This window comes from Botryllus schlosseri, chromosome 15 (genome assembly GCF_051294905.1).
Source record: "Botryllus schlosseri isolate E-star chromosome 15, Bs_hap1, whole genome shotgun sequence".
In the NCBI taxonomy this organism is placed as follows: Eukaryota; Metazoa; Chordata; class Ascidiacea; order Stolidobranchia; family Styelidae; genus Botryllus; species Botryllus schlosseri.
Genome location: NC_137250.1, coordinates 21,086,519 through 21,112,238, shown reverse-complemented (window position 1 = coordinate 21,112,238; position 25,720 = coordinate 21,086,519). Strand labels below are relative to the sequence as shown.

Below are 25,720 nucleotides of genomic sequence, written 5' to 3'. Positions count from 1 at the left end.
GAATGCTTTTCTGTTGGCAAGAACTGTTGGTGGATTTTCATAAAAGTCGACTGTTGTATCAGCGCATGATAAATATGGATTCCAGGGAATTTAAAGTCGGCCGTAAAGTCGCCATACATATAAGACGCCGAATTACTCATATACAGAATTCAGTGGGTTGGCGGTGGTCAGCAACGTAGCACTTTTACGTTCTCCAACTAATCAAGCAGGTTTTGCCGTGTACCACTTACTAACATTGTCATGACAGCTAATAGGTGAAAGCCCTGCGTCATGATAACTGAATAGATATTTGGTTATATGTTATGCGTTGCTAAATGCTAAAAGCATGCAACTCATCGACGGAATCAACTATTAGAAATATCTTACGTGAGTACTTGGCAAACCTTCAACTTCTACTTCAACTTTTACCTGATGTAGTTTTGACATGAATTTAAAATTGCTTACGGCGATACATCTAGTTCTACTTGACTATCAACGCCAGAGATGGTCGTATAGTAGTACTCATCGCTAGCACTTGTACTCAACCTCAAGTATATAGAAGTAGCAATTTACAAGTATGTAAAAAAGTGAATATTCCAGGCGCAGTTTTGCCCCAAAAAATGTGAAGTAGAATTAATATAAAATAAAAACGATTTGAGTAAGTATAGTGCAGATAGGTCCGTAAATAATTACGCGTAACGCACACGTACCATCACACGGAAGCCTTTCGCACATCCTAGCTTCACTCATATGCGGACAGAAGCTCCCTCCGTTTTTAGGCGGCACGACAACCACCCTATATCTTTTCGCCATGCCCCCGCCGCATTCCTGCACCGGACAGTCGCTCCAGCTACCCCATTCCGAGACTTGGCAATCCACCACGCCTGATGGAAAGGGGTGACTAGTTTTACTCCGCTCTGATAACCAGCAAGTATGTTAATTGCTTTCGTACCTTCGTTACATTTCTCGCAGCATTGGCCTGCGGGAACATGCCTTCCAGTGCAGTTAATGTAAGGACACCGTTCCTCGTCGCACTCAGTCTCACCGCCGTAACAGTAGCAATGCGTGCAGGAGCCTGTTATGATGAAACGGAATACGTGTGAATTAGTGTTGTTCAAAAATAACTCTTTCTTCGAATTTGAGTGGCTATATTCGATAGAATTGTAACTCTCACACCAAATTTAGCGCAATTCCATCATGTATAGCAGGTGGAGTATTCAAACTACTGGGGTTAGGATATTTTTAATTCAACATTATATACAATTTTCAATTTTTCTGGCAACCATATGAAACAATACCAAATTTGACCCAACTCCACTCAGTAGAAGCGAAGTTACCGATGTTCAAAATTTACGATTTTAAATAAAAGTATTTGCGGTGGGTAGATCTATAATAGATAAAGAATTTGCCATCGGAAATCCTGATTTTTTCAAATCTAAAATTTTGTGTCCCAATGACTGCGCTTCTACTGGTTGGAATTGAGCCAAATTTATAACAAATAATGTTTTCAGACAACTTAACAATTTCGTGGGGAAATTTGATGAAAAAGAATTTCAATATTTTACAATAAAATCTATATTTTTTAACGAATGTAGCTTCGCTGCTACACGATGGACTTGAGCAAACTGTTGTGCGTAGCGCTTTTTATCCAGTAATATTTGAACAAAAAAGTTATTTTTGAACGACGAACAGCGCTAATGTGAATGTATGTATGGATGAGTGTATACTATATAATATTCGCATGGATCACACAACTACTTGACTTACTTACTTACTTCTAGACGCACACTGAATCTGTACGCGCGTTTAGAATTCGACATTTTGCATAAATCTGCATTATATCAGTGGTTGTTAACCTGCATTAGGAAAACCGTACGATAATCTGCAAGCCTTTGGCGAGCCGCAATTTTCCGCTGAACCACAAAAACCTAATTACGCATTACACGCCGAATACTCTACTACGGAATACTGGTGCAAAGAATTAACTGTGCGTAAGCGACAGTGTTAAAAGAACAAAACCATTAAAACATGATATCCTAACAAAAACTAAAAGATTATAATGAGTAGCCTATATACTGTTTAAGTCAGCATGATCTTAGCTGTATGAGTCGGGTTATGTGTTTTGAACTCCCGCGACCCATGAGATCGCTGGTTAATAACCACTGCATTATACTCTCTTTTACGACCAGATAAATGGGACACACAAGAAGGGCTATGTAACTGTGCTTTAGGAAATAATGACTGTATCTATCAATGATCTTCATGTGTAAGCAATGACAAGTTATAGGCTTATATACTTCATTCGGTATCAAAACACAGAGAGACTCGGCAAATTTAGGTCGTTCGCTGATACATGTAAAAAAATATATATATACGAAATGTCTCCAAACCTTAATGCGTTGCAGAAATATTTTCGCCAATTTACGCATCAAGCCAAAAACGCATTACTACACGACTCTTATTGAATCGCACGCAGCTCCTTAATTCACGTAAAGTAATGCTTCGAATTCCAGAAAATTAAGTTCGGCCCCGCGTTGCGAACGTGTAAATGACTCAAGAAGACTTGGATGTATGGATAATTATATTTGTCCATTTGGACAAATTAGTGTGAGAGGTGGGTAGTCTAATTCTAATCTAATTTGTGAAATGTGAAACTTGACATTTTGTTGTATATCTTTCTGATTCAGAATTCAAAATTTTTGCGAATTCATAAATTCGAATTCTAATATAATTAGAGACAACTCTGTGGCTATAATTATTATTATTCTAATCTAATTTGGAATAGCTGAAAATATCTAGATGTCAAACTCTGAGCTCAAGCATTCTGCTTACCTTCCTGCCAGACTTCCTCTGAGGTTATCTTCGTACCGTTCGTGGCGTCGCAGGACGCGTCCAAACATACAGGGCAGCACCGCCCGGGAACTAAACATCAGTAAATCCAATGCATCGATATCTGATACGTTTACACTCACAATATTCGGTAATTTACCTTTGATGGGCTGCTTGCATCGAGGCACTTGGCAATCCTCGACCGAACATTCCACTTTTCCTTTCTTACATTTGCAAAACGTGCAGTCGTCCATATGCCATTCTTTGTTGTGTTTGAATCTACGGCCGTCGGAGGTTTCGCAAAGCTTTTCTGGTTTGGAACAAGATTGGTAAGCGTGCATCGATTTATATAACACGCTCGCTTAAATGCTTCTCACCGGCACATATCGGGCAGCATTCTCCTTCAACATTGATTTGATCCTTGCATTCCAGCTTAGGACACTCCATCTTCTGACACAGCACATCGTGCGACTGACATTTGCAGGATATGCAATCGGTTTCGTTCCAAGAAGGCTGATTTTGGCCCCGGTGACAATTATCCACTAAAAATTTGATGGATTATAGGATAGTTGGTTAACATTTCTTAAGCTGTATGAATCGAGTTGAATGTAAAAAGACATGGCAAAGTCTAAGGCAGTGGTTCCCAACCGGGGGGGAATTCCCCCCTTGGGGGGAATTTAGACATTTTTAGGGGGGAATCTGGCTTAATTTTTTGAGGGGAAATCTGGCTTTGGCATTGTATCGGAAGATACACTGGGTTCACAAGGTTTTTAGATTTTTATGGTATATAACTGTTAAGTAGAAATTAGTTATTTACAATTGTATGTTTCTTTGGCGGATTTCAAGCTAGGTGTATGTTTATATGCCTTCCGTAGATATTCCACCCCCTGATAAAGCGAGGCTCACGAGACGATTTCGTTGGGTCCGTGACAGCCTCTCGACCAAATTGCTACTAAGCAGGATAACGTCAAACCGAATTCAGCACAAGGCCGCTAGTGAAATTGTTTAACTTTTTAAGCCAAAATATGAGCTAACGTGAAAAACAGACCGTAACAAATTCATCGATTCAACTCAAGTCCATAGCAAGCGGACTTGGTGATTTATTTTTCGTCAGCGGCCACCCGACCGGTCAAAAACAGGTCAAATTTGACTGTACTTTACAAAAATTTAGTGCGGTCCGCATTTGCCATAGTTCGGATATATCTGAATATGTTTGGCCATTAATTGCTGAGTCAACAAATGGTTGCGCGTTAAAAAGCACATTTTTTTAGTCGCAGGCGACTTTTTCATAGGGGGGGGGGGGATTTTAGCTCAAATAACGGCCAAGGGGGGCACGAGACGAAAAAGGTTGGGAACCACTGGTCTAAGGCTACATGCACAGCAACATAGTTGGAAAGCATCATCTTTCATACATAGGGCAGATACATTTTTAACAGGACTTTTGCACATACTACTACAGTTTTCGGGCTGACGGAGCCCTATAATAAGTTCGGAAGACAAAGCATTGCGAATATACCATAGGAGTCATAACTGGTTGACACAAGCATGTCTGCTATAGACCTATACCTGGCGGTTACATGTAAGGATTCACAGAGGAACCCAAATCATTAGTCATAGCATGTAGAAGATGTTATCAACGATATTTTCTGTTATGAATGAGTCGTGTGGCACTCTGGATCTGGTTTCGCTGACAACTATAGCGATACTTCGTATATGTACCGACACTGATGTTTTATGACAAGAATCTGAGAAATACCATGGTTTTCATGTAAGTACAGTACGATCTATCAACCCTTCTTGGGATTTTGTATCGTGATATGTCTCCCCGCCACTTGATATTTGAGTGAAACACACCCATTTTGCGATCAATCTCGAATCCTACGTGTACTAACGCATTTTAAGGGTGCAGGCCTATATCATTTTTAGGGGTACCACATAATTGATGATGAGTCACGATGCTGACGAAATACGATATGTATGATCTTTGGGATTACCTAGTCTTTGTGAGTAGCTCGGATAGGCGTATAATATATGAACTCATCACGACCTCAGTGCCTAATTCCGTGTTATGTTAAGGAAGGCCTACATTTAAAGAGAAGTCATTTCTAGGACCGACTATAACAATGCATGGTAAGGTCACTGGGTATTTATGCAAAATGTATTATTTTAATACCTCATTATTTCCAATCCGACGCTATCACCGAGTGATATATTGGCGAATTCTGTTTAGATTCTTGTCCAGGAAAAGGGAGAATGTTTTAATTCTGTAATCCGTTCAATCCGACGCAGTTTGCAGTCTTAGTACGCGTCAAACAACAGCCTCAGGATACATTTTCAGTGCGCAGTTAATTTATGCCTATTTGTCCGGCGGGTATGAGCAAATAAGACAAAAATGCGTTAGAATATTTGTGAGTGAAGCGATAATTGTTCCGGCATTTCCTTGAAGTTCACCGAAGAGTCATTCAAAACTATATAATAAAATGTTCAATTGTCCACAGTTTGTGCACGCTTACCTCGCAGCTAAAGCTTAAAGTCTTTCCGACCATTTCTTAAACTTGAAGTGTCCCAACGAATATAACAAATGGGCCAGCTTTCAATCACAAATACGCCCTCATCACTTGCATAAATGAAACCATTCTCATATCGATTCTACGCAATCAAGCGTATCGGGGCCTATCGTGGGCCCCGACCGTATGCTATTTATTTCTAACTTTGACACATTAGCTCAAAATATATGCCCTGGCCGCTGACGTTAATACAAAAATAAGTGTGAAAGCGACCTGTTTAAAAATGAGATTCTGTATACGAATATAGATAACTTTTCCTCTAGAAAACATTACTGTTGAAATGTTACGCCCTGGTTAGCTTACCGTCGTATATATTGATAACATTTTATAACGCGAAGTTGTAGTGATTCTGTCGAAGTTATCTACATACTTACCACAAAATACAGAAATTGCTGGCCTACATACTTAGGATTCTGCATATTTGTGTATGTTGATTTACAATTAGGCCTACAATCTGTATGCCTAATTAAACCTATGGGCCTAATACTGCACAACGGAACACAATGAACCACACATCCTAATACATTTTCCGTCGCCATATTCACTTCATCTGCGCATGTGTGTAATTGTGTATTGACTAGAGGCGGGAAAATTCCAGGAGACATTTGTGGTCTTCTGTCTCAATCGAAGGGCGAGGCAGATAGGTAGACAAAACCGAGTACCTGACTGAGTCGATTCTGAATCACTCATGATGACGTCACCATAACATGAGAGATGTGGAAATATGTTCCTATATGCGACCACAAAGAAGCATCGCATTAACGATTTTTTTACGACCATGCCGGTTTCATTGCACTTTGAGTTGGTACTGTGGATTTTGACCACCACTGCACGGATTTGTTATTTCCACTTTAACGCGTGTAGGTTGTCCAAAATTTGGAAAATCTCAAGAATGCTCCGTTGCAATGTCCCATTCTATAGATTATTGATATAAAATCAATAGCGAGCCTGAAGGAAGGTCACAGGAAAGTGTTCAAGATTTCGGACATCATGTATTTCTTGACTCAACATGCCCTGAATTAATCTCAAACATTATATGCCAATCTATTACAATGCGCTTTCAGAACATGTTTCGTATGCTGCGTTACGACCAATCGAGATTTACAGATTTCCACCACGGAAAATAGTATCGAAACTAGAATTTTCGATGATATATTACCTATTATTGGCAAGGAGCGTATAATTTGAGTAGGCCTATACTCGAAGATATCACCTTTCATTACTCGCTACTCGAATCATAAGAATTAATGCCCGATTCAGGGTTCCATACTATTACCGAGCGAGAATGCTCCGAGAATGAACATTACCGAGAATGGACATTACCGAGAACGGACATTACCGAGAATGGACGATACCGAGAAAGGCCAATCCCAAGAATCTAGCTTACTGGGACGGACGTTGTCGAGAAATTTCTACCTGAGAATCGATACCGAATGTGGCAACCCCGTGATGCACACACACGTTCGTATGCATAACATGCCTGCATTACATATGTTGCATTCTCGTTTATGTCCATTCTCGGTGGTGTCCATTCTCGGTAATGTCCATTCTCGGTATTGCCCATTCTCGGTAATGTCCATTCTCGGTATTGCCCATTCTCGGTAATGTCCATTCTCGGTATTGTCCTTCTCGATAGTAGCATTCTCGGTAATAGCATTTTCGTTATTGACCGGATACGCCGATTCAGATTCAATTACTCGAATCATTTATTGGTCGAATTCAATATTTTTATAGTGAGATATTGTTATGATATATGTTTATATTATTGTGGTTTGAAGTGATGCTCGTCATAGTTGGTCTTTTGAATCACGAGCTATAATTGTGTTAAGATTATGTTCCAAGAAATTTGTTACTAGACATAACTGATTCCGAAACTATACGGACGATCGATCTGGCAGTATTTATAGGTTGATTAGGCCGTGTAAAATGGAATCCTACGATACGACAGAATGCAATTAAGCGCGTGCGATAAATATATCAATTCTATACCACATTTGCTAACAATGGTACCCAAGAACACGTACTTGAGTCAGGGATATCTAGATATCCTTGACTTGAGTGTACTGTGTACACTATTTTAATCCAAATGATGCTCGTGCCTATAGGTTCATAGGAAGTTCTACACGCAGGCACGTATAGGATTTCTAACCACGGTAAAATTCTGAGTTAGGTTCTGTTGCAGTGGAGTCTACCACCTTTTGGGTGTGAACACACAATCTTTTCGCTAAAAGTGTTGAGGGGAGCTTTGAGAAAGGATACCTTCTAGTCAGGAGAGTATATCAGGTTCACGCAAATTGCAATACCTTTTTGTTGCGACTCTGGCTTCCACCGTATAGTTTCTATAGCCACCACCTTCGTCGAGTTATTGATCGCGTGTTCCGGGGCTTCATCGTTATCTCGTGCGTTGTGTCTTGCTTCGTGATTTTTCACCCTCGTCAAGTTATTCCGCCTGGGCTTCTTTTTCTTGTGATTACGAATCGGCTCCAAAGGATCGATGTCATAATTTCCCCCGGTACCATCGCTACTCAAGGCAACGTTAATCACGTCCGGTTGCATGAATTGTCCTAATTGACCATCCTCCATCAAACCCAAGTCGGGCGAAAGTAAGTCTTCTTCATTGATGGATATCCGATTGGCAATCACGATAGGCACCAATATTAGTACAGCTATTACGTGTTTATACATGCCGCAATGCCTGACAAATTTTTGTGAAATAGTCATACGTCTCAAACTTTAAGTTCGTACGGAACACAAACGCTTGCGATCAGTAGCAGTTCTGAAGATAGTTCGTAAAATTGAAATCGCACTTTTACATTTATAGGTATTATAAAACGGTTGAAGAAACTCTTGGACGTACATGAATTCCGTATTCAATTGAAAAATGATGTATTCGGGTTCATTTCAACATGAAAATATTAAGTTCTGTACCTACTAGAGTCCTTAAATTGAATAATATGAGTATAATTGAATTATAGTCGCAATTTCTTCAAAATGACTACTAGTCAGCCTTCAGGATTACTGGACCACGACCTAATATTGATCTCGCCTTCCGCCACATGCCACCTCATTTTGTCGCTTGCTTTATATATTATCTGCTTTACTTTTCATTCAGTGTGCAATGTGCATACCTCTTCTTTACTTCGCCTATAGGCCAAGATTGGTGCCTGATCTCTAAGACCACTCCAGGTCGTTTCGACACCTTCCTATTTTTTCATTGTATCGCAGTTTTGTGGTGTTTTGAAATGATGAAAATATCAATAAACTGATACTGATAGTATATTCATATTGAAATGAACCCGAATATTTGGTGATACGGTTGTTGATGTTGTTTCCCATTCTCAACTAGATGCTGACGATTACCCCTGACGAGTGTCATGTTCGCATTCATTTCAATATGAATAATGAATATACTAATCAATCGTATATTGAAGTTCTGTACCTCCAAGAAGCTCTTCTAATATGAATATATATTATTCAAATATATACCAAAATATTTCCGTCTAATTTAGAGTTCGAAGAACTGTGAGATGTAATTTGTCACTTACTGATTCAAAATATAGCTCATTTTAGTTTATTTTATTTTAGAAATATTCTGATGAATGAACGATTGCTATGCTTACCATTTCCATATTGTTCCGTTGGAAAGATGTGGTAAGCATTACATTAATTGCCCGACTGCGATCATTATATAAGCGAATATACTTCTGTCTACTTCTATATGCCGTCCCTTCTCAGGATCAATCCGCATTTTACACTAACAAGCGCTCATCTGCCTGATGTACAGCGCACAGATCACAAGGCAATTTTCCTCTCTGGCGATTTCCCACTGACTCACACTCCGCGATATTCTAGCGAACGGCTTTTATAAGTTAGCTTTTTTCGGCGTCTCGCACTACTGCTTCAGACGTCTTGAGTTGGTTCACCTTTGCGTTGCCTCGTCCATCTTCCAAAACGTGACTCTCGCTGATCAAACTCTGGAGCTTTTTTGTCTTTGAGGGCGCGACAGACATTGCGATAACAAATACTATTTGACTTTATTCAGGTAACGCCTCGTAGTCTATAAATTGATTTAGACTACTCCGTTGTAGGATAAGCCAACGAAAAAGGCTGGGTACGCAGTTACTGTGTCATTGACAATGGCTCAATAGTAAATAACAGTGAAAAACGAGCATTAACTATAATTTCAATTCTTAATCGATGGATTGAGAGTCTTTCGGTGGACTGAATCGTATAGTGCTACCGGAGAAATGCCTATTAAACTCTCAGTCCGCGCTGGTAATCAGACATCACTAAACCAGCAGCCAGTCGGGCACACCTACGTTGCATGGATGTCATATCCAATCCGCATGATTGTGGCGTGATGTGTATGCAATATGCATGGATAGTACGGGTGGAGTTGTAGGTATAACCGCGGCCTCGGTGGTACGTGTTGGGTAGGCTGTGATACAACACACCGGAATATATATGCTGGGTGTCAGATTCCATAGACTACTCCTTGTCGCTTCGACATCTTCCTGTCTTTTCATTGTATCGCATTTTTGTGGTGTATTGAACTGATAAAATTGCTAATAAACCAATGATGATGATGATGAATGTATTGAAGCTATTTGACAGCTATTTATAACGAATCGCTTTAGGTCCCTACGCAAGATTGCAGTTACAGGTACCTATAAGTACGCTATAATAACTAAATTAGTTTAGATCACGTCATTGAGCGAATCCATACAATTACGAGACAGTACAGTAGTTTTCTGATGTAATAGGAGAACAGACATTCGACTCGGCTATAAGCAGATTAACATCCATCCATCCCTCAACGTTAGGGGATTCGAAACCTCAGATTTATCGATGAAAAGGAGAGCAATTTTAGGTAACTTGAGGAGTGTGACGGTGATGACTATAAATATACCTATTCAACCAAAACCTGCATCCCTCTTCATATACCTGGTATATGCAAGGTAACCACATGACCAGTTGACCACAGCAATGTAAAATATCAGAACTCAAACGAAGTGCTGCTCTCAAAAAGTTGGTATGTAATTCATTCGCGGTGACTTATCCTAATTCCGCTGTTCATCCGTTCGGATGCTTTGCCGACAGTCGTCGAGCATGTCCGCATTCAAGTCGAAATACAAGCAATTTCTTCTAAATCAATACTAGCCAGTCTTCAGGATTACCGGACCACGACCTAACATCGACCTCGCCCTCCGCCACATGCCACCTCATTTTGTCGCTTGCGTCTTATATTCTCTGCATTACTTTTCATTCAGTGTGCATGCCTCTTATTTACTTCGCCTAGGCTAAGGTGGGTGTCTGATCTTAATGGCTACTCCAAGTTGTTTCGACACTTTCCTTCCTATCTTTTCATTGTATCGCAGTCTTGTGATGTTTTGAAACGATGAAAATATTAATAAACCTGATTGATTGATTGCTTGGATGAAGTATAAAATATAAATGTGATTGTCTGGTAATGAATATTACCATAGGTCCTACTTGAAATTATACGTCATAGGATTTTAGATTAAGTTCAGACCCCGGAGATCTATTTTTGACTATCGTACATTTGGACGTGAGTAGTGAGGTATATGATTGCGTGATGCGGAAGAAGTACTTGAGTCATGACCGGAACTGTTAACAGCTCAGACCTCTAGAGACACCACACGACAGGAAAATGACATAGTTCATAGTTGTGTACTATCATAGCAATTTACAACGTAGCTCATACTAATGCTCACTGCTCAGTTCCGTTCAGTTGCTTTCATCTAATCAATATACCATAAGATTGTGATAAATATAGGAAGGTGTCGAAATGACGTCGGGTAGTCTTTAAAATCAGACTATAGATAACATACTAACCTACGGATAGATGCGCATCACGTGATTCACGGTCAAGTGATGCTATAGGCGCAGATCTGTTGTCGCTTCTTAGCATGAAACGGCTACGTAATTGCTAATCCCATAGATGACGACGCGAGCGCTCAAATTTATTAAAGTTGATCTTATTTGAAAGCTACAGTCGCGTTGATTCTGAAAATATACATTAGATTTTTATCAAACTTCAAAATCGAATCATCCGTATCATTGCCAAAGCCCACGGGGGGCCTGGATGTGCAACTGATAAATCGCTTCTCAAAAGATTTGGTGTTCTAAACTTAGAAGATATGAGAAAGCTAGAAATTGCCAAGTTTATGTATCAGTTCCATTGCGTTCAATGTCCCTCAAATTTCAACGACTACTTCACCTCGGAGACAAAAGCGCACAAGTACAGCACACGCGCGTCATCGAAGAACAACTACCATATGATCAGGACTGAATACAAGAAAACGCATTGTTCTATCAAGTATGCCGGACCCCAATTGTGGAACAGCATCTCGCCGGCTATCCGACAGTCGTCGAGCATGTCCGCATTCAAGTCGAAATACAAGCAATTTCTTCTAAATCAATACTAGCCAGTCTTCAGGATTACCGGACCACGACCTAACATCGCCCTCGCCCTCCGCCACATGCCACCTCATTTTGTCGCTTGCGTCTTATATTATCTGCATTACTTTTCATTCAGTGTGCGTGCCTCTTATTTACTTCGCCTAGGCTAAGGTGGGTGTCTGATCTTAATGGCTACTCCAAGTTGTTTCGACGCCTTCCTTCCTATCTTTTCATTGTATCGCAGTCTTGTGATGTTTTGAAACGATGAAAATATTAATAAACCTGATTGATTGATCAATGCAATGGAACCACCCCGAAATAGCGTTCAACGTCTAAAAATCGGCATTGTTATAAACAATCGCAACGACGCAGCACAATGACCATAACAATGGTCCTTGCGTGGTTACGTTTGTTCAGAACAATGCCGATTTTCAGACTTTGAGGGGTATTTCGTGGTGGTTCCATTGTCCTGATCAGATTTTGATGTATATTATCAAAATCAGCGCGACCGTGGCTTTCAAATAAGATCAACTTTATTAAATTTCAGCGCTCAGGTCGTCATTTATGGGATTACCAATTACGTTGCCGTTTCATGCTATGAAGCGACAACAAATCTGCCAGAGTAGCATCACTCGACCGTGAATCACGTGATGCGCATCTATCCGTAGGTTAGTTATCTATAATCAGACACTCACATGGGCCAAGACGATGTAAAAAAGGGGCATGCACGGTGCACACTGAATGAAAAGTGCTTTTTGGAGGTACAGTATCAGTTTCAGTATCAGTTATAAATATTTTCATCATTTCAAAACACCACAAAACTGCGATACAATGAAAAGATAGGAAGGCGTCGAAACGACTTGGAGAAGTCTTTGAAATCACACATCTTCCTTCTATATTCTTGGTATAGGCTATTCCTATTGAAATGAACCCGAATATTTTCGGGTGACACTCGTAAGGGGTAATCGTCAGCAACTAGTAAAGAATTGGAAAGAACATTGTATATCCACAATCGTATCACAAACCATGACGTCACCAGCATAAATTTCGAATAAGAGAACGTTCAATGTACTGTTTTAGATGGTACACGAACTCCTTCTGTTGACACAGGCTGTTTGTATTTGGACTTGATGAAAATTTCAATAAAATGACAGACTGACCGTGAAAGTGACGTGAGCAAACGTTGTGAATTGCTATGCTATCGCTACATGTTGAACGAGAAGAGGTTTAAAAATCATAATCACATAGTATCAGTTGCCAGTGAACTCGGCACCTGGTGAACTCGGCACCTTGAACTCGGCACCCTGAACTCGGCATTTGGTGAACTCGGCACTTGATGAACTCGGCACTTCGTTTGACCGTAGATGCTGTGCGATCTCTATTGTTTCAAGTTTATGACAATACAATGTTCCCCATGACACCAATAAATGTTTCCCATGAACACATCGAAACTTATGAAGGCCAAAATAATCAGTTTTTGCCTTCAAAGAAACGGGTATTATAAATTAAATATAGCCCTTTAACTATAGTTTGTTAGCAGGATGTTTCCCTAATGTCACCCTTCACCTTGCTCCTTATAAATTAAATATCGCCCTTTAACTATATTTTTTTAGCAGGATGTTCCCCTAATGTCACCACCTGCTCCTGACCAGCTACCTGTGACAAAATCACACCTTCCTATAAGTAATCAGCTAATACAAAATCAGTATTGTTGTGTAGTATTGAACTTATAAAATCTATAATAAACCTAACAGTTGAACTTATCAATAACTATCAACTAATAAATATGTGTGCCGTTAACTCTTGAAAAGAGGCACCCGGAAAGTCTTCGAGTTCAATAAATATTATTTTACAATGGATATTGTATTGAAAGCTATAAATAAAATATATATATTTTGCACGATTCTTGCATCTCCAAAGAATTGAGGCATGTTTTTTTTCATCTTCCTGGTGTAAGAACGATCGACTTTAGTCGTCAAACAGCATATCTCATCCTCTTTGCGATACACCCTCCAATATTTTATTAGTTGACTCGTCCGAGCATGACATTTCAGAGTTGACCTGAGCAGCGGACACATCGGATAACGACGACTCAATGAGATCATCTTCCTGCAAACAAAATTATAAGTTAAAATCTGATCACTCATATCGAATTAATTAGCACTATTCGACTTACCTGGTTGTTAAGATCGGCTACCGGTAGCGGCCCCACTTCAACCTCAACGGCATCTTCCTGCAAACAAAATTTAGTTAAAATCTGATAGCTCACATCGAATTAATTAGCAATATTCGACTTACCTGGTTGTGAAGATCGACTACCAGTAGCGGCCCCACTTCAATCTCAACGCATATGTCCAATTGTCCATGTCCATCGATTATATCAATCATTCCCTCTATCCGTCAAATTAGCAATACATGTACCGAGTAGACCAACACCGACATACGGCATTGTTGCGTCACAATACAAGCGCCGATTTCACCAGGTGCCGAGTTAAAGGTGCCGAGTTCACCAGGTGCCGAGTTCACTGGCAACCATCAGCATAGCCTTTATAAAGGCTGTGGTATCAGTATCAGTTTATTAATATTTTCATTATTTCAAAACACAAAAAAAACTGCGTTAAAATGAAAAAATAGGAACTTGTCGAAACGACTTGGAGTAGTCTTTGAGATCAGACACCCACCTTGGCCTAGGCCAGTGGTTTCCAACCTTTTTGCAACTCATTGTCCACTTATCAAGCTCGACATTGTGTGGTCATACTCGATAGCGCGAGTTGAAGTAAACTGGATATATCTTATCAGAGACATGGAATAGAAACGCGTTACCTATCAGTAACATAATTTCGAATTATTCAATAACCATGCGAAACATAAGTACACTATGTCAAATTACTATCAAATACGTCGGGTTTTATGTGTCTCCGGTTACAGTACGAAGTAGTTTGTTTACGCTGATATATTCGAATTTCCGATGACGTAATATAATTTACAGCAGACTTTTTGACAGGGACTCCCGCTTTCGCCCATATTGCCTTAACGCGAAAGGGTGGTTTGAATTTTAATGCTAGGAATTTACTGACAGCTTCTATTGGTAGGCTATAAAGAAATTGCCTTATCTCAGATAGAATATATTGCTTAAATTTGAATGAGCCACGCGTTTTCTTCCTTAGCCCGTTGTTGATTGTAAATCGTAGCATATATCGTTATAATGGCTTGCGCTTCACCAGAAGATAACAAGCTCCCGATATCTGCCTGGGAATTGAGTAAAGAAAATGTGAAACCTGTCAAGTCAGGTCGGAACGTTAGTTGCATCCAAGCCGTATTGCAACCGTCTGAAGAAGACATCATAAGGCTCAATAAGGAAAAATGCCGATTTGAGGAAGAAATCCTGGCCGGCGAAAACTCGGTCGATCCAATGGATCCGTGGAGCAGATACCTAGACTGGACTATACAGAATTTCCCGACCGGTAGGAATGACAATACCGTAGGAAAACTTCTGCAAAAATTTGTCGACAAGTTCAGGGACGAGAGTAACTATAACGACATCAGGTATGTAAAAGCTTGGTTGAAATTAGCTGAAACTCTGGACGATCCCTTGGAGATTTATAGCTTCATGAATACCGACAAGATCGGGATAACGTGTGCAGATTTTTATATTGCTTGGGCAGAGGAATATGAAAAATACGGCGATGCTAAAAAAGCGAATCGAATATTCACAGACGGCATATCAAAAAACGCGCAGCCGATCGATTTACTGCAAAAACGCCACACTGATTTTCAACTCCGTTTGGCTAATAATGTCTTGAAAAGTGCAAGCGGACCAGATGACAACCCTCGATCTGCTTTTAATCAGTTGGAAGGCAAAGGAAAACACAGCGTTGTTGGGTCATTGCGACCCGGAAGTGCATTCAAACCTTTACAAAATCAAGACCCCGTCAAGCCATCGCAATCTCAGCCCTTCCAAATTTATGAAGACAGTTCGGATGCGGTAACTGTAATGGGGGAAACAGGAAAATGGACTTCAGCGCCATCTAATGCCGTGTCAAGGGAAAATGTCATTGATCCAGGACCGTGGAACGCCGGGATCAATCCGAAACCAAGGCCTAACATACAAAGATTGCCACCTGCACAATCTGACTTTGATATTTATGTAGACGATAATAATTTACTTGGTGCATCTACTAATCAGCCTATAACTATGATTAAATCTGTGCTTTGTGAGAGAAAAGAGGTAGACTGTAATTTTTCGCACATTAAAAGTGCGATACACGAAAAGCCGGTTCATGAGGACGGTCGGAAATCATATTACAACACAGATAAAGTGTACACTGTCATGGGGGAAATGCAGTTTGAGGAAGTGCGTGCCGTCTTCTGGCGTAAAAAGCAACGTCTCATGGACGAACAAAGGCTGGAAATCAAGAAAAGGGAACACGAAGAGCTAAAGGCGCGGCTGGTGAAAGAGGAAATGCAAAAACTTGAGCTGGAAAGCAGATTGATGGAAGCTTCGTGGATGAAAGCCAGGAAAGAAAAGCTAGACTTGGAAAACCGCTTGAAAGAAATCAAAGTGCTGGGAAAAATGGCGAAAACGCAGCAAGAGATTGAGGATTTGAATAGAGAAGAAGAAGACATCACAATGAAGCTACGAGTCATTAACTCTGCACGACACTCTAAACCGAATTCTGTCGACCTTGATGCTAACAAAGACAGAGTCGGCACAAGTTCAACAGATACCAGTCAATCTTGCCCTCTCAAAAAGAATCCAGACGATGAAGTTCAGACCTACACTAACACTGCTTTTCCAAAGGACCTGCAGTCCGGTAATAATTCTCTCAATCATTCGAAACGATCACAGCCGTCCCCCACTGTAAACACAAAAGAAGCTATGAAGTATTTTTCTTCTTGCTTCACAAAATCCCTCGATGAAGATGATGATGATTCGGCTTTCGTGGCAGGGGATTGTGTAAATCCACCCAATCCTGAGAATCTGATTGCAGTGAAAGTGAATGCAGATAGCGAAAGTAATGTACCGTTTCAAATTTTCGATGAAAATTCGCAGAACGCTCAAGCCTTGCCGAAAACCAATGCTTCCAAAAGAGGCCTCAGCACGAGGAGCCACGAATCTGCCCAAATTGACGCTGTAGGTGTTGACACAAATTCGAACGATTTCAAAATATATGCGGACAAGACTGAAATGTTTGACGAAGCCACTGTTGCAGGTGATTACTTTGCGACAAAGGCGCATATGGCGTCGACACCAGCCACAAGCAAGTCAAACGTGCTGCAAGAAACCCGGCGTATCGGTAACTTGAGTTCTATTACGCCTTGTCTGGATTTACAGAAGTCTGCTTTTCACGATTTTGAAATTTACGAAGAAAAGCCAGAGGGTCAAAATAACGACCAGGAAACAGAACACGAGCATGTTGAAAAAAGTGGGCTTACTACAATCAAGGAAGCGAGCAAAGAGTTTGACAGCTCTTCGGGTTCCACACAAAAGTCATCCGTAAACAGAACAGATGCGGAAAACCCAATAGATGAGAGTCGCACAGAGCACAATAATGATTGTAAAGAGTACAAGATAGATCAAATTGAAGGACGCGAGCCTGTACTCGAGCCGACTGAGCTTGATGCTTGCGAGGAAGCGGACAGAGAGTTTGACAACTCCTCAAACACGTCACAAAAGTCAACAGAAGCGACGAATCCAATCGATGACATTCACATTGAGCAAAATAACAACGACAAAGGGTATAAAGTAGATCAGACGGAAGCACATGATAGTTTTAGTCCCGATGTAAATGAAAATAATGATTCCTCTTTTATATTCTGGGGGGGTGAATCTGAGGAAAGGGTGTCGGTCGACAGTCCGGAAAAAGAGGAAATAATCCAGCAACAGCCGCAAAATGACACCCCTTGCGTAGTTCCTGCTCCGACGACTCTACCAGATCCTTGGGACGAGAGCGTGCAGCTGTCCGTAATGAAAAAATATCAGTTTTTTGACAATTCGGATTTACCGGCTACCACTTATCAAGGAAAAGCTCCATTCAAATTAAGACAGGACACATTCTTAGAACTAGACGCTAAGTACAAAGTTGGGAAACTCGTCGGGGAAGGCGCGTTTGCAAAGGTTTACCGGTTGAATTCGCAGGATAAAAAAAATTTGGCTTTAAAAAGCCAAAGTCCGCCGTGCCCTTGGGAGGTTTATGCTACGATAGCCGCCAAAAATCGATTGCTCAAACTTGACATGGTTGATGTTGCCGAGCGCATTGTGACGATCAATTCTGCTTATTTCTATGATGACTGTTCTCTGTTGGTGCTACCCCATTTTAGCGGCGGTACGATCCTCGACGCTGTGAACAAAAATAAAAATGCAGTGATTAAAAATCCAGTTGTGGTTTGGATGGCGTATGAAATTATAAGCATTGTCCACGGTCTTCATAGTGTAGGTATCATCCACGGCGATATCAAGCCTGACAATCTTATGATTGTTAACGATACTACTCACGGAACTCGAATTAAACTGATTGATTTCGGAAGAGCCATCGACATGACGGAAATGCCGAAAAATGCCATGTTCGATAAAGACAGTGGAACGAGCGGTTTTCAATGTGTCCAAATGCAAACCAAGCAGCCTTGGAACTACCACGTAGATTACTACGGTATCGCTGGAACGATGTACGTCGTTTTATTTGGGGATTACATGAAAGTAGTCCAGTCCGACGAAGGCATGTGGAAGATATGTGGGAAGTTTAAGAGATGGCACGACGGTGCGCAGTGGCAAGGATTTTTCGATGCCCTCATCAACCATCCGACCCCCAGTGAAACACGCAACGTCTGCGTCGAAGATTCCCCTCTGCCAGACTTGCTGAATCGGTTTCAGAGTTATCTTGACAATTTTGAAAACAAAGTCTACTCTATGGTGGACGAATTTTTCCGGTGACTCTGACGTTGAAAAAGTGACTTCACATCATTCACAATGTCAATGTTTGATGTAGCTTAACAGCGTGTTTCAACAGTGTGCTAGAGTGATCCAGTTTTCAGTCAAGTTTTAAGCTTCATAGCAACATGTTAACATAGGACGCGAAAAGTTCAAATATGAACCTTTTATGACACCGCAACGAATTAGCTCTCTGTTACATATTTTGTATGATACGGAATGACAGATTGAGGTTCCAATACTTTCCAACACTGTCGAAACTATAATTTTCGTTGATAAATTAAAGGGGCACTGCACTCTAAAAATGATGTGGTCTCAAATTGAAGGGCAAAACGAAAAAAACATTTTGGCCGCAACCGTTTTCTACAGAACGCGACCGTTATGGAGCTGCAATTTATTGAAATTTCCACAGGGGCTTCACGCTCCAGCAGTCACACAGAGATCGAACTTTATATAGTTGTCAGCCGATGTTATGAAGGAAATATGTCGTTCACGTCGAATTGGTTTAGATAGCGCGTTCAAGGGAAGATGTCCAGTCATGAGATTTATGTCAAAATCGGGCCTAATGTATTCTATTTCCTTCATAACATCGGCTGACAACTATATAAAGTTCGATCTCTGCGTGACTGCTGGAGCGTGGAGCCCCTGTGGAATTTTCAATACATTGTAGCTCCATTATGGTAGTGTTCTGAAGAAAACGGCTGCGGCAAAAATTTTTTTACGTTTTGCCCATCAATTTGAGACCACATAATTTTTAGAGTGCAGTGCCCCTTTAAATCTTAGTCGCATGGAGTGTATGATTTTAATACTCTAAAAATCCATCTCTGACTACTTCACTTCAGTCATTGTGCCTATCCCTATTACAGAAGTGCATCTGTTTTGTTACGATAACCCACCTTTCTGCTTGTAGAAATGTTTTTACTCTCACGTAATTGATCCAAGCTGCCAATATGGTCATCTCTGTGCACTGACTGCTGTTTCACAAATTCCGTTCGCTAGATTGTTGGTATGTACGCAATGTGGTATTTTTTAGCCTGTGCATATCTTTCAGGTGATTAGGTTTAGCAGCAAACCAGGCATTTATTGGTGTAGTTGGAAGTAGATTAATCACCAAACTGGCTGCCAACGTATCAACCAGTCACACCTTGTCTTCCTCAAACACGTACTTACTTCTGGTGCCAACGGTAGCGCCTTCCAATTTGGAACAAAGCAAGCGCCAGGTTGTTGGGAATTTGGTGTCTTCCAACGATAAGAACAGTCAGCATCGAATCGTTGGTGTGTTGGATGAAGAGGAAGAAAAACAGAATATACTTCGCAGGAAAGTTCCGTCCACAGTCGAAGGCGCGCGTCCCAGTAACTCGCGTATCGGATCCAATTTGTGTATGCAAAGGCAAAAGCAAATCCCCGGGCATTCTGGCAAGACCGTATCTTCTGCGGGCAAGGATCACTCGGCTATCCACAAGCAAACGACGCAGCATTGCTCGAGCCCGACAGATATATCGATATTGACGGACAATTTGCAGCAGCTCGTGTCTGCCTCGGAGAGAGGTTACGGTATCACCAATAAACAGCATCAAAGTGTAAGTTGATATTTGTGATATGTAATTCATTGGCATGCTAGGATGGAATTGAAAAAATAAAAAATCACCAACTCAAAAATGTTCCCAGCCTGAATGGGTGGTTGTCCCTCATATCACAATTCAATATTCTGCGATCACTGTTGAATGTGCCCTATATCAGTGGCTATGAAGTTTTTAGCTTGGGGAACTGGTAAAATTTCGAAACAAGGACCGATCAGCCCAATATGTAATTACGACATACGTGTACCGTACACAACTCTAAAGCAAATGATAGAATTTGGTTGTATCGAAGTTTCTGCAATGTGAAGTTCTGTTAACACGCCACCAATTTGATTGTGATTCTTTGGTTTCTTTTGAAAATGCTGTGACGTTGCTGTTTGTCGGAGTCTATTATGATGCTGCCAAATGTTGCTATATTGTAGGCCTACTGTTGAAAGGAATCTTGTTAAAAAAAGTCTTCTTAGCTTTCGCATAAAACTAGTCGTAAAAAGTTCTTGGTTACTTTTAAACGGTTTGGTACATCACTTTCAGAATTATGACATAGCATAAGTTCAAAGCTGACCATGAAATCTATATATTTCGACACAATGAATAAATACATTCCAAATTTCTAAATCGAGGTATACAATACATATTTGGTGAACCGACAACATAATTGACATTGACTAGCGGTTGAGAACCACTGCCCTAAATATAACAAAAACTTTTATTAAGTTACGACAACCTAGTTTGTGCCAACATTGAGCTTGAGCTATCTCGCCTCAATTATTCAGAATTTCATGCTGGTGACGTCATATTAGGTAATACTATTGTTGATATACAATCTTCGTTCCAATTCTTTACTAGTTACTGACAACTAACCCTGACGAATGTCAGCCGAATATATTCGGGTTAATTTCAATATGAATATATTATTCAACGGTATATATAAGTTATGTACATCCAAGAGTGTCTTCTAATACTGCTCTATATATAAGTGTCATAAATTAACTCATATTTCATTTGAGCGTGCACTTTCTTTAGAACGCTTCCAGGCATCAGGGCACACTACAGATGCCGCCGCCGTTACCGCACCACCAACAGGACGACACGAACAAAAACCCTGACCAAGCGCAAGACATGGTCGGATGGGTCAAAATGGACGAGCAGGCCCTCGTGAAAGACTTTGACGCTAATCTGTCAGGGCTCGGCCTCGAACTCGGGGCGGGAGCTTATAACATGAGTGAAGTGCTTAATTTACCAATCTTCAAGCAAGACGACATGGGACATTGTGGTTCTAATTCAAACATCCCACCTTTACAGTATATGCTGCAAGCTCCCACTTCTCCAGCTTCCAAAGTTCATGAGGAAACGTTGACTTATTTAAACCAAGGCCAGTCGTATGAGATTAAGCTTAAAAAAATGCAGGACTTAACAGTTCCCGGTCCTAGTAAGCTGGTGAGGAGTACGTTACGTGTGGTTTTCCATGACAGACGCTTGCAATACATGGAACATCAACAGTTGGAAGGTTGGAAATTCAACAGGCCAGGAGATAGGCTCGTTAATATCGACGTGCCTATGTCGGTCGGCATAATGCAGCCTAGACAGCCTCAGAATTTGTTAAATTTGGTCGAATTTTTGTGGGATCCTCACAAAGAAACGTCCATTTACATACAAGTACACTGCATTAGCACGGAGTTTACTCCGAAAAAACACGGAGGTGAAAGAGGCGTGCCGTTTCGAATACAAATAGATACATACTCTTCAGATGGCGGAGGAGAATACACGGAACACATCCATTCGGCTAGTTGTCAGATAAAAGTCTTCAAGCCTAAAGGTGCGGACAGGAAGCAAAAGACAGATAAAGACAAGATGGAGAAACGCAGCGCGCAGGAACAGTTGAAATACAAGCCGTCGTACAACTCAACCTTGTTAACTGAATCTACAGCCACCCCAAAAACACATTACGAAGAACTGATACCGCAGACTATCAAACACAAACGGCAATCATACACTGACACTTCTATCGACGCGAGCGTGGATGTAGATTTACAACCGGCTGTAAACGAGTATAACGTAATGGAGGATGAAAGCCCACATTCACAAATTGATCGAAGCCCCGCCAGTACAAGCTACGATATGGTAATGCAACCTGTAAACATGCAATCCCAACAGCTGGACATTATGCAGCCTTATTTTAATCCGTCGCAGGCTTCACAATGGTTGCAAAGAAACAGGTTTGTCGCGTTTTTGAAAGCTTTCAACTCGTTCTCCGGTTCTGATATGCTGACGTTAAGCAGAGAAGACTTGGTTCAAATCTGCGGGCCTGCGGATGGTATTCGGTTGCACAACTCTCTACGGGCGAAAAAGAATCAAACCAGGCTCACTGTGTATATGACGCCGTCGAGTAACAGTGATGGTGGTAATCAGATTCAGATTTACCATGCTATCTTTTTGGAACTGCTAACCGCGAATGAGCTTATCAAAGAAGCCTTGTCGCTGTTCGAGCAAGGGAACGGCTCTAGGTTTTTCGTGACTAGAGCATTGTATCAACCGGCAAAGTCAAACATACACGTTCTGGTTACAGATGAACTGGTGGGCAGGTTCAAGGACGAACAGCACTTCACCGTGATATTAATAAAAAACGAGGGCGGTGATGGTTATCAAATCATACTCAAACAGTGAAATCAAACTGTTTTAAGGGTTATTTCCTAGAGTCCGCCTGATAATATTGAGTATCTAGCCACTAGTCTCGTTACAGGTACAAAAAAACAGAAATTTTCGTGACATGACAATAGGAACCCAAAGAACTATAATCTGTGACTGCCAGACTTGAAATATCAATTTATAGATTATGGTGTTCGGATGCAACCTTTCCTGTTTATTTTGATGTCCGAGAATGGGGATTGCTGTAAAGCTGCTCATTAGGGTTGTTCAAAAATGACTTGATTCGATTCCAACTGGTAGAAGCGAAGTTATTGGAGTTGAAAATCGTGGATTTGGAAAAATAGTGTTTACTGTGGATAATCCAAGAATTATTAATGAAAAACTGGAATAACTTCACTTCTACAAGCTGAAATTGAGTCAAATTTCATACTCATGGTATTTGTTGGTAACTTAACAATTTCATGGGTTTCATGGCCAGTAAAATTTGACAAGTTTTTTTATAGTAATTCAAAATTTTCGAACTGAAATAGCTTCACTTCTACTCGTTGGAATTGAGCCAAATTTGATGTGCAACATTTTTATAGGAATCTAACAATTTTAGCTAAAAGTCCAAAAAATCTAAAATAGAAAGTTCATTATTGTTGAACAACCCTACTTCTCAATGCTCAGATAGTCTAGTTTTGGAAATGCGCCTTAAGCTCTTGAATAAGCTTTCGAATAGTGGCTGTTATATCGGTGCTAGTTCTTGGTTTTATCGGTATCTGCTCAAAAATATGACATCGGTCGGCTCTAGTTATTGTTTGCTTGACATCAGGTCTGTTATGTCGTTTTCGTGGACTACCACAATCCCGGTCTGCCAATGGGACACAGTGTAATTGTATTTGTGGCACGGTACTGGTCGAATTTGGTGTCCCTGCAACCGTGTATGTTCTGTTTTGTGCGCGAAATATGGTTCTTGACGCCGTCACCGTAGCTGATCCGCGAGACGGTGTCGTTTTTACATTCATACCCATCAGGTTGTGTCTTGTGTGCTTGCTTACATGTTGATCGTGTTTCAATGAATCCTCATCGCGAGAGTTAACTCTCTGGGAACTACCGATATTCGATTGACATTTTTATCATTTTATCAATTCGTTCGTTAGAGTTGAATCATTTGTGTTGCCCAAACCATCTACCTACCACATTCCCAAACACAGTTCTCGGCCAACAGTGGCTAGTTACATGAAGAAGTGATCAAGTATTCATCATTGGTGCTCAAGTAGGAGTAATGTCATAAACTCTACTCCAGCACCAGTAGAAGTGGCGATTTACAAGATATGTCAAATCTACTTCAAATGGAAGTTGATAATGAAGGTACTCGAGTGTTGGGTAGTAGTACTCGGAGGCAGTCAGTAAGCAAGTACTCCGACTTTTGGGAGTACTTCAAGTAGATTTTGCTCACTATTTCTACTTTGATCACCTCTGCTTGCTAGTAGGCTTACTAGAAGCTTTTTTGCGAGTTTTGACAATTTATGCACAAGGGTGATAAAATCACGTCAAAACCACTTTCTGCTCAACAAAATTTAACAAGTAGGTACTACGTAGTTCTGCTATAAATAGCAGCCTAAAGTTATAGGCAATTGAGTCAGCAGTTCAAGTATTAATCTACTTGAGTACTCCAAAAGAGTAGAAGTACTTCGTTACTGGCCACCTCTGGGTGCTGTATGCGGCATTGAAGACCAGGTATTTTGTGATCACGGTTTAGATTTGCGTGGGACAGTAAAGCTACTTTTTATTGTAGCTTCGTTTCTGGCCGGGGATACCCTTTTACAAACGCCACGCCTGTAAGGGCTCATCGCTGCCCGGTAGATAGCGCTCAGTTCATTGCTTTCTTTCAGCCATCACGTTTTCTCGTACATAAGTAAATGAAAATACTGATAAAAAACGTGTGATTTAGTGAGAATCGTGGGCTGTTCCGCGTGTAATATTGAAAGGTTCGGGCAGGGTTTCTTTGAAGGCATTGTTTTGATCTGTTGTTGAATAAATAGCGTAACTTGGAGCGTCCGGCTTCTTGATCGGTAGGTCGTGGGTTTAATCCAATCCCCGGACCGGGTCAGACCAAAGACTGGTATATGTGGCTTCCCCGTTTAGTGCAAGGCTTTAGGCACCTTCCTGGTCCAAAGCCATCTGCATTCATAGTATGCACATTGTACAATTGCATATATAGCGTGTATGTATATCATGAGTTGGTGTATACGCCGCATAAACACCAAGACAAAAGTCAACAACTTCCTATCCACCGGCACCGCGCCTGATGCGTAGCATAACCACATTAACCAGTCTCAGCCTTATCAGTCGTCTCCCGCGTGCTTCAGGGCGAGCAACCGCTTGCCTACCATGTAGCGTCGCATTGGCAGCGCGCTGATGACAAACGTCTTTATTGACCAGCTCCTTCGCCACATTTCTGTCGATTACCTCACATGTATTTCACAACGTCACATTTTTCGCCGTACCAATACGTTCCGCCGTAGTGTGTGGTGGTAGCACTAAGGATTACGTTGGCTGATAGTCATATTGAAATACACACGAATATTTCCTGCTGACACTCGTCAGGGGTAATTGGTTGACCAAAATTACCCGGGTTATTTGAATATGAATATATTATTCGATCGCATTTCGCAGTTTATACCTCCTAGAGCCGTAGCTCTCAACCTTTTTGATATAGCGGACCTGTAAAACTTGAAATAAATATGGTGAACCTTCAAAAATCAAAATTAGCTCTGAATGTA

At 40.9% G+C, this 25,720-nt stretch overlaps 5 protein-coding genes and 1 long non-coding RNA gene across 6 annotated transcripts in view; 4 read left to right on the top strand and 2 right to left on the bottom strand.

Moving 5' to 3' along the window:
* Positions 1-25,720, bottom strand: part of LOC145457413 (kielin/chordin-like protein) — a 298,320-nt gene that overhangs the window by 6,220 nt on the left and 266,380 nt on the right. Inside the window, exons 2-7 of the mRNA XM_080335631.1 lie at positions 7,679-8,070; positions 3,186-3,350; positions 2,969-3,118; positions 2,812-2,901; positions 932-1,054; positions 690-863 (exon numbers count right to left, since the gene is read on the bottom strand). Coding sequence (XP_080191757.1) covers positions 690-863; positions 932-1,054; positions 2,812-2,901; positions 2,969-3,118; positions 3,186-3,350; positions 7,679-8,060 — 1,084 coding nt within the window. The 5' untranslated portion in view covers positions 8,061-8,070. The remainder of the gene's footprint in view (positions 1-689; positions 864-931; positions 1,055-2,811; positions 2,902-2,968; positions 3,119-3,185; positions 3,351-7,678; positions 8,071-25,720) is intronic.
* LOC145457406 (116 kDa U5 small nuclear ribonucleoprotein component-like) overlaps positions 1-25,720 on the top strand; it is a 134,903-nt gene that overhangs the window by 101,129 nt on the left and 8,054 nt on the right. The gene's annotated exons all lie outside the window — the stretch shown is intronic.
* LOC145456803 (uncharacterized) lies at positions 13,674-14,335 on the bottom strand. The gene is made up of 3 exons (XR_013920708.1): positions 14,097-14,335; positions 13,975-14,031; positions 13,674-13,907 (listed from the first exon to the last, which is right to left on the bottom strand). It is a non-coding gene; the product is annotated as an uncharacterized LOC145456803 (long non-coding RNA).
* On the top strand, positions 14,802-19,777 carry LOC145457401 (mitotic checkpoint serine/threonine-protein kinase BUB1-like). Its single transcript, XM_080335613.1, has one exon. The coding sequence runs from the start codon at positions 15,004-15,006 to the stop codon at positions 18,727-18,729; it is 3,726 nt and encodes a 1,241-aa protein (XP_080191739.1). The 5' UTR covers positions 14,802-15,003; the 3' UTR covers positions 18,730-19,777.
* Positions 19,972-24,990, top strand: LOC145457411 (transcription factor CP2-like). Its single transcript, XM_080335629.1, has 2 exons — positions 19,972-20,306; positions 21,330-24,990. The coding sequence occupies exons 1-2, from the start codon at positions 20,109-20,111 to the stop codon at positions 22,968-22,970; spliced, it is 1,839 nt and encodes a 612-aa protein (XP_080191755.1). The 5' UTR covers positions 19,972-20,108; the 3' UTR covers positions 22,971-24,990.
* LOC145457432 (uncharacterized) overlaps positions 20,582-25,720 on the top strand; it is a 63,478-nt gene continuing 58,339 nt past the window's right edge. The window contains exon 1 of the mRNA XM_080335657.1: positions 20,582-20,597. The gene's annotated coding sequence lies outside the window, so the exon portion shown is untranslated. The remainder of the gene's footprint in view (positions 20,598-25,720) is intronic.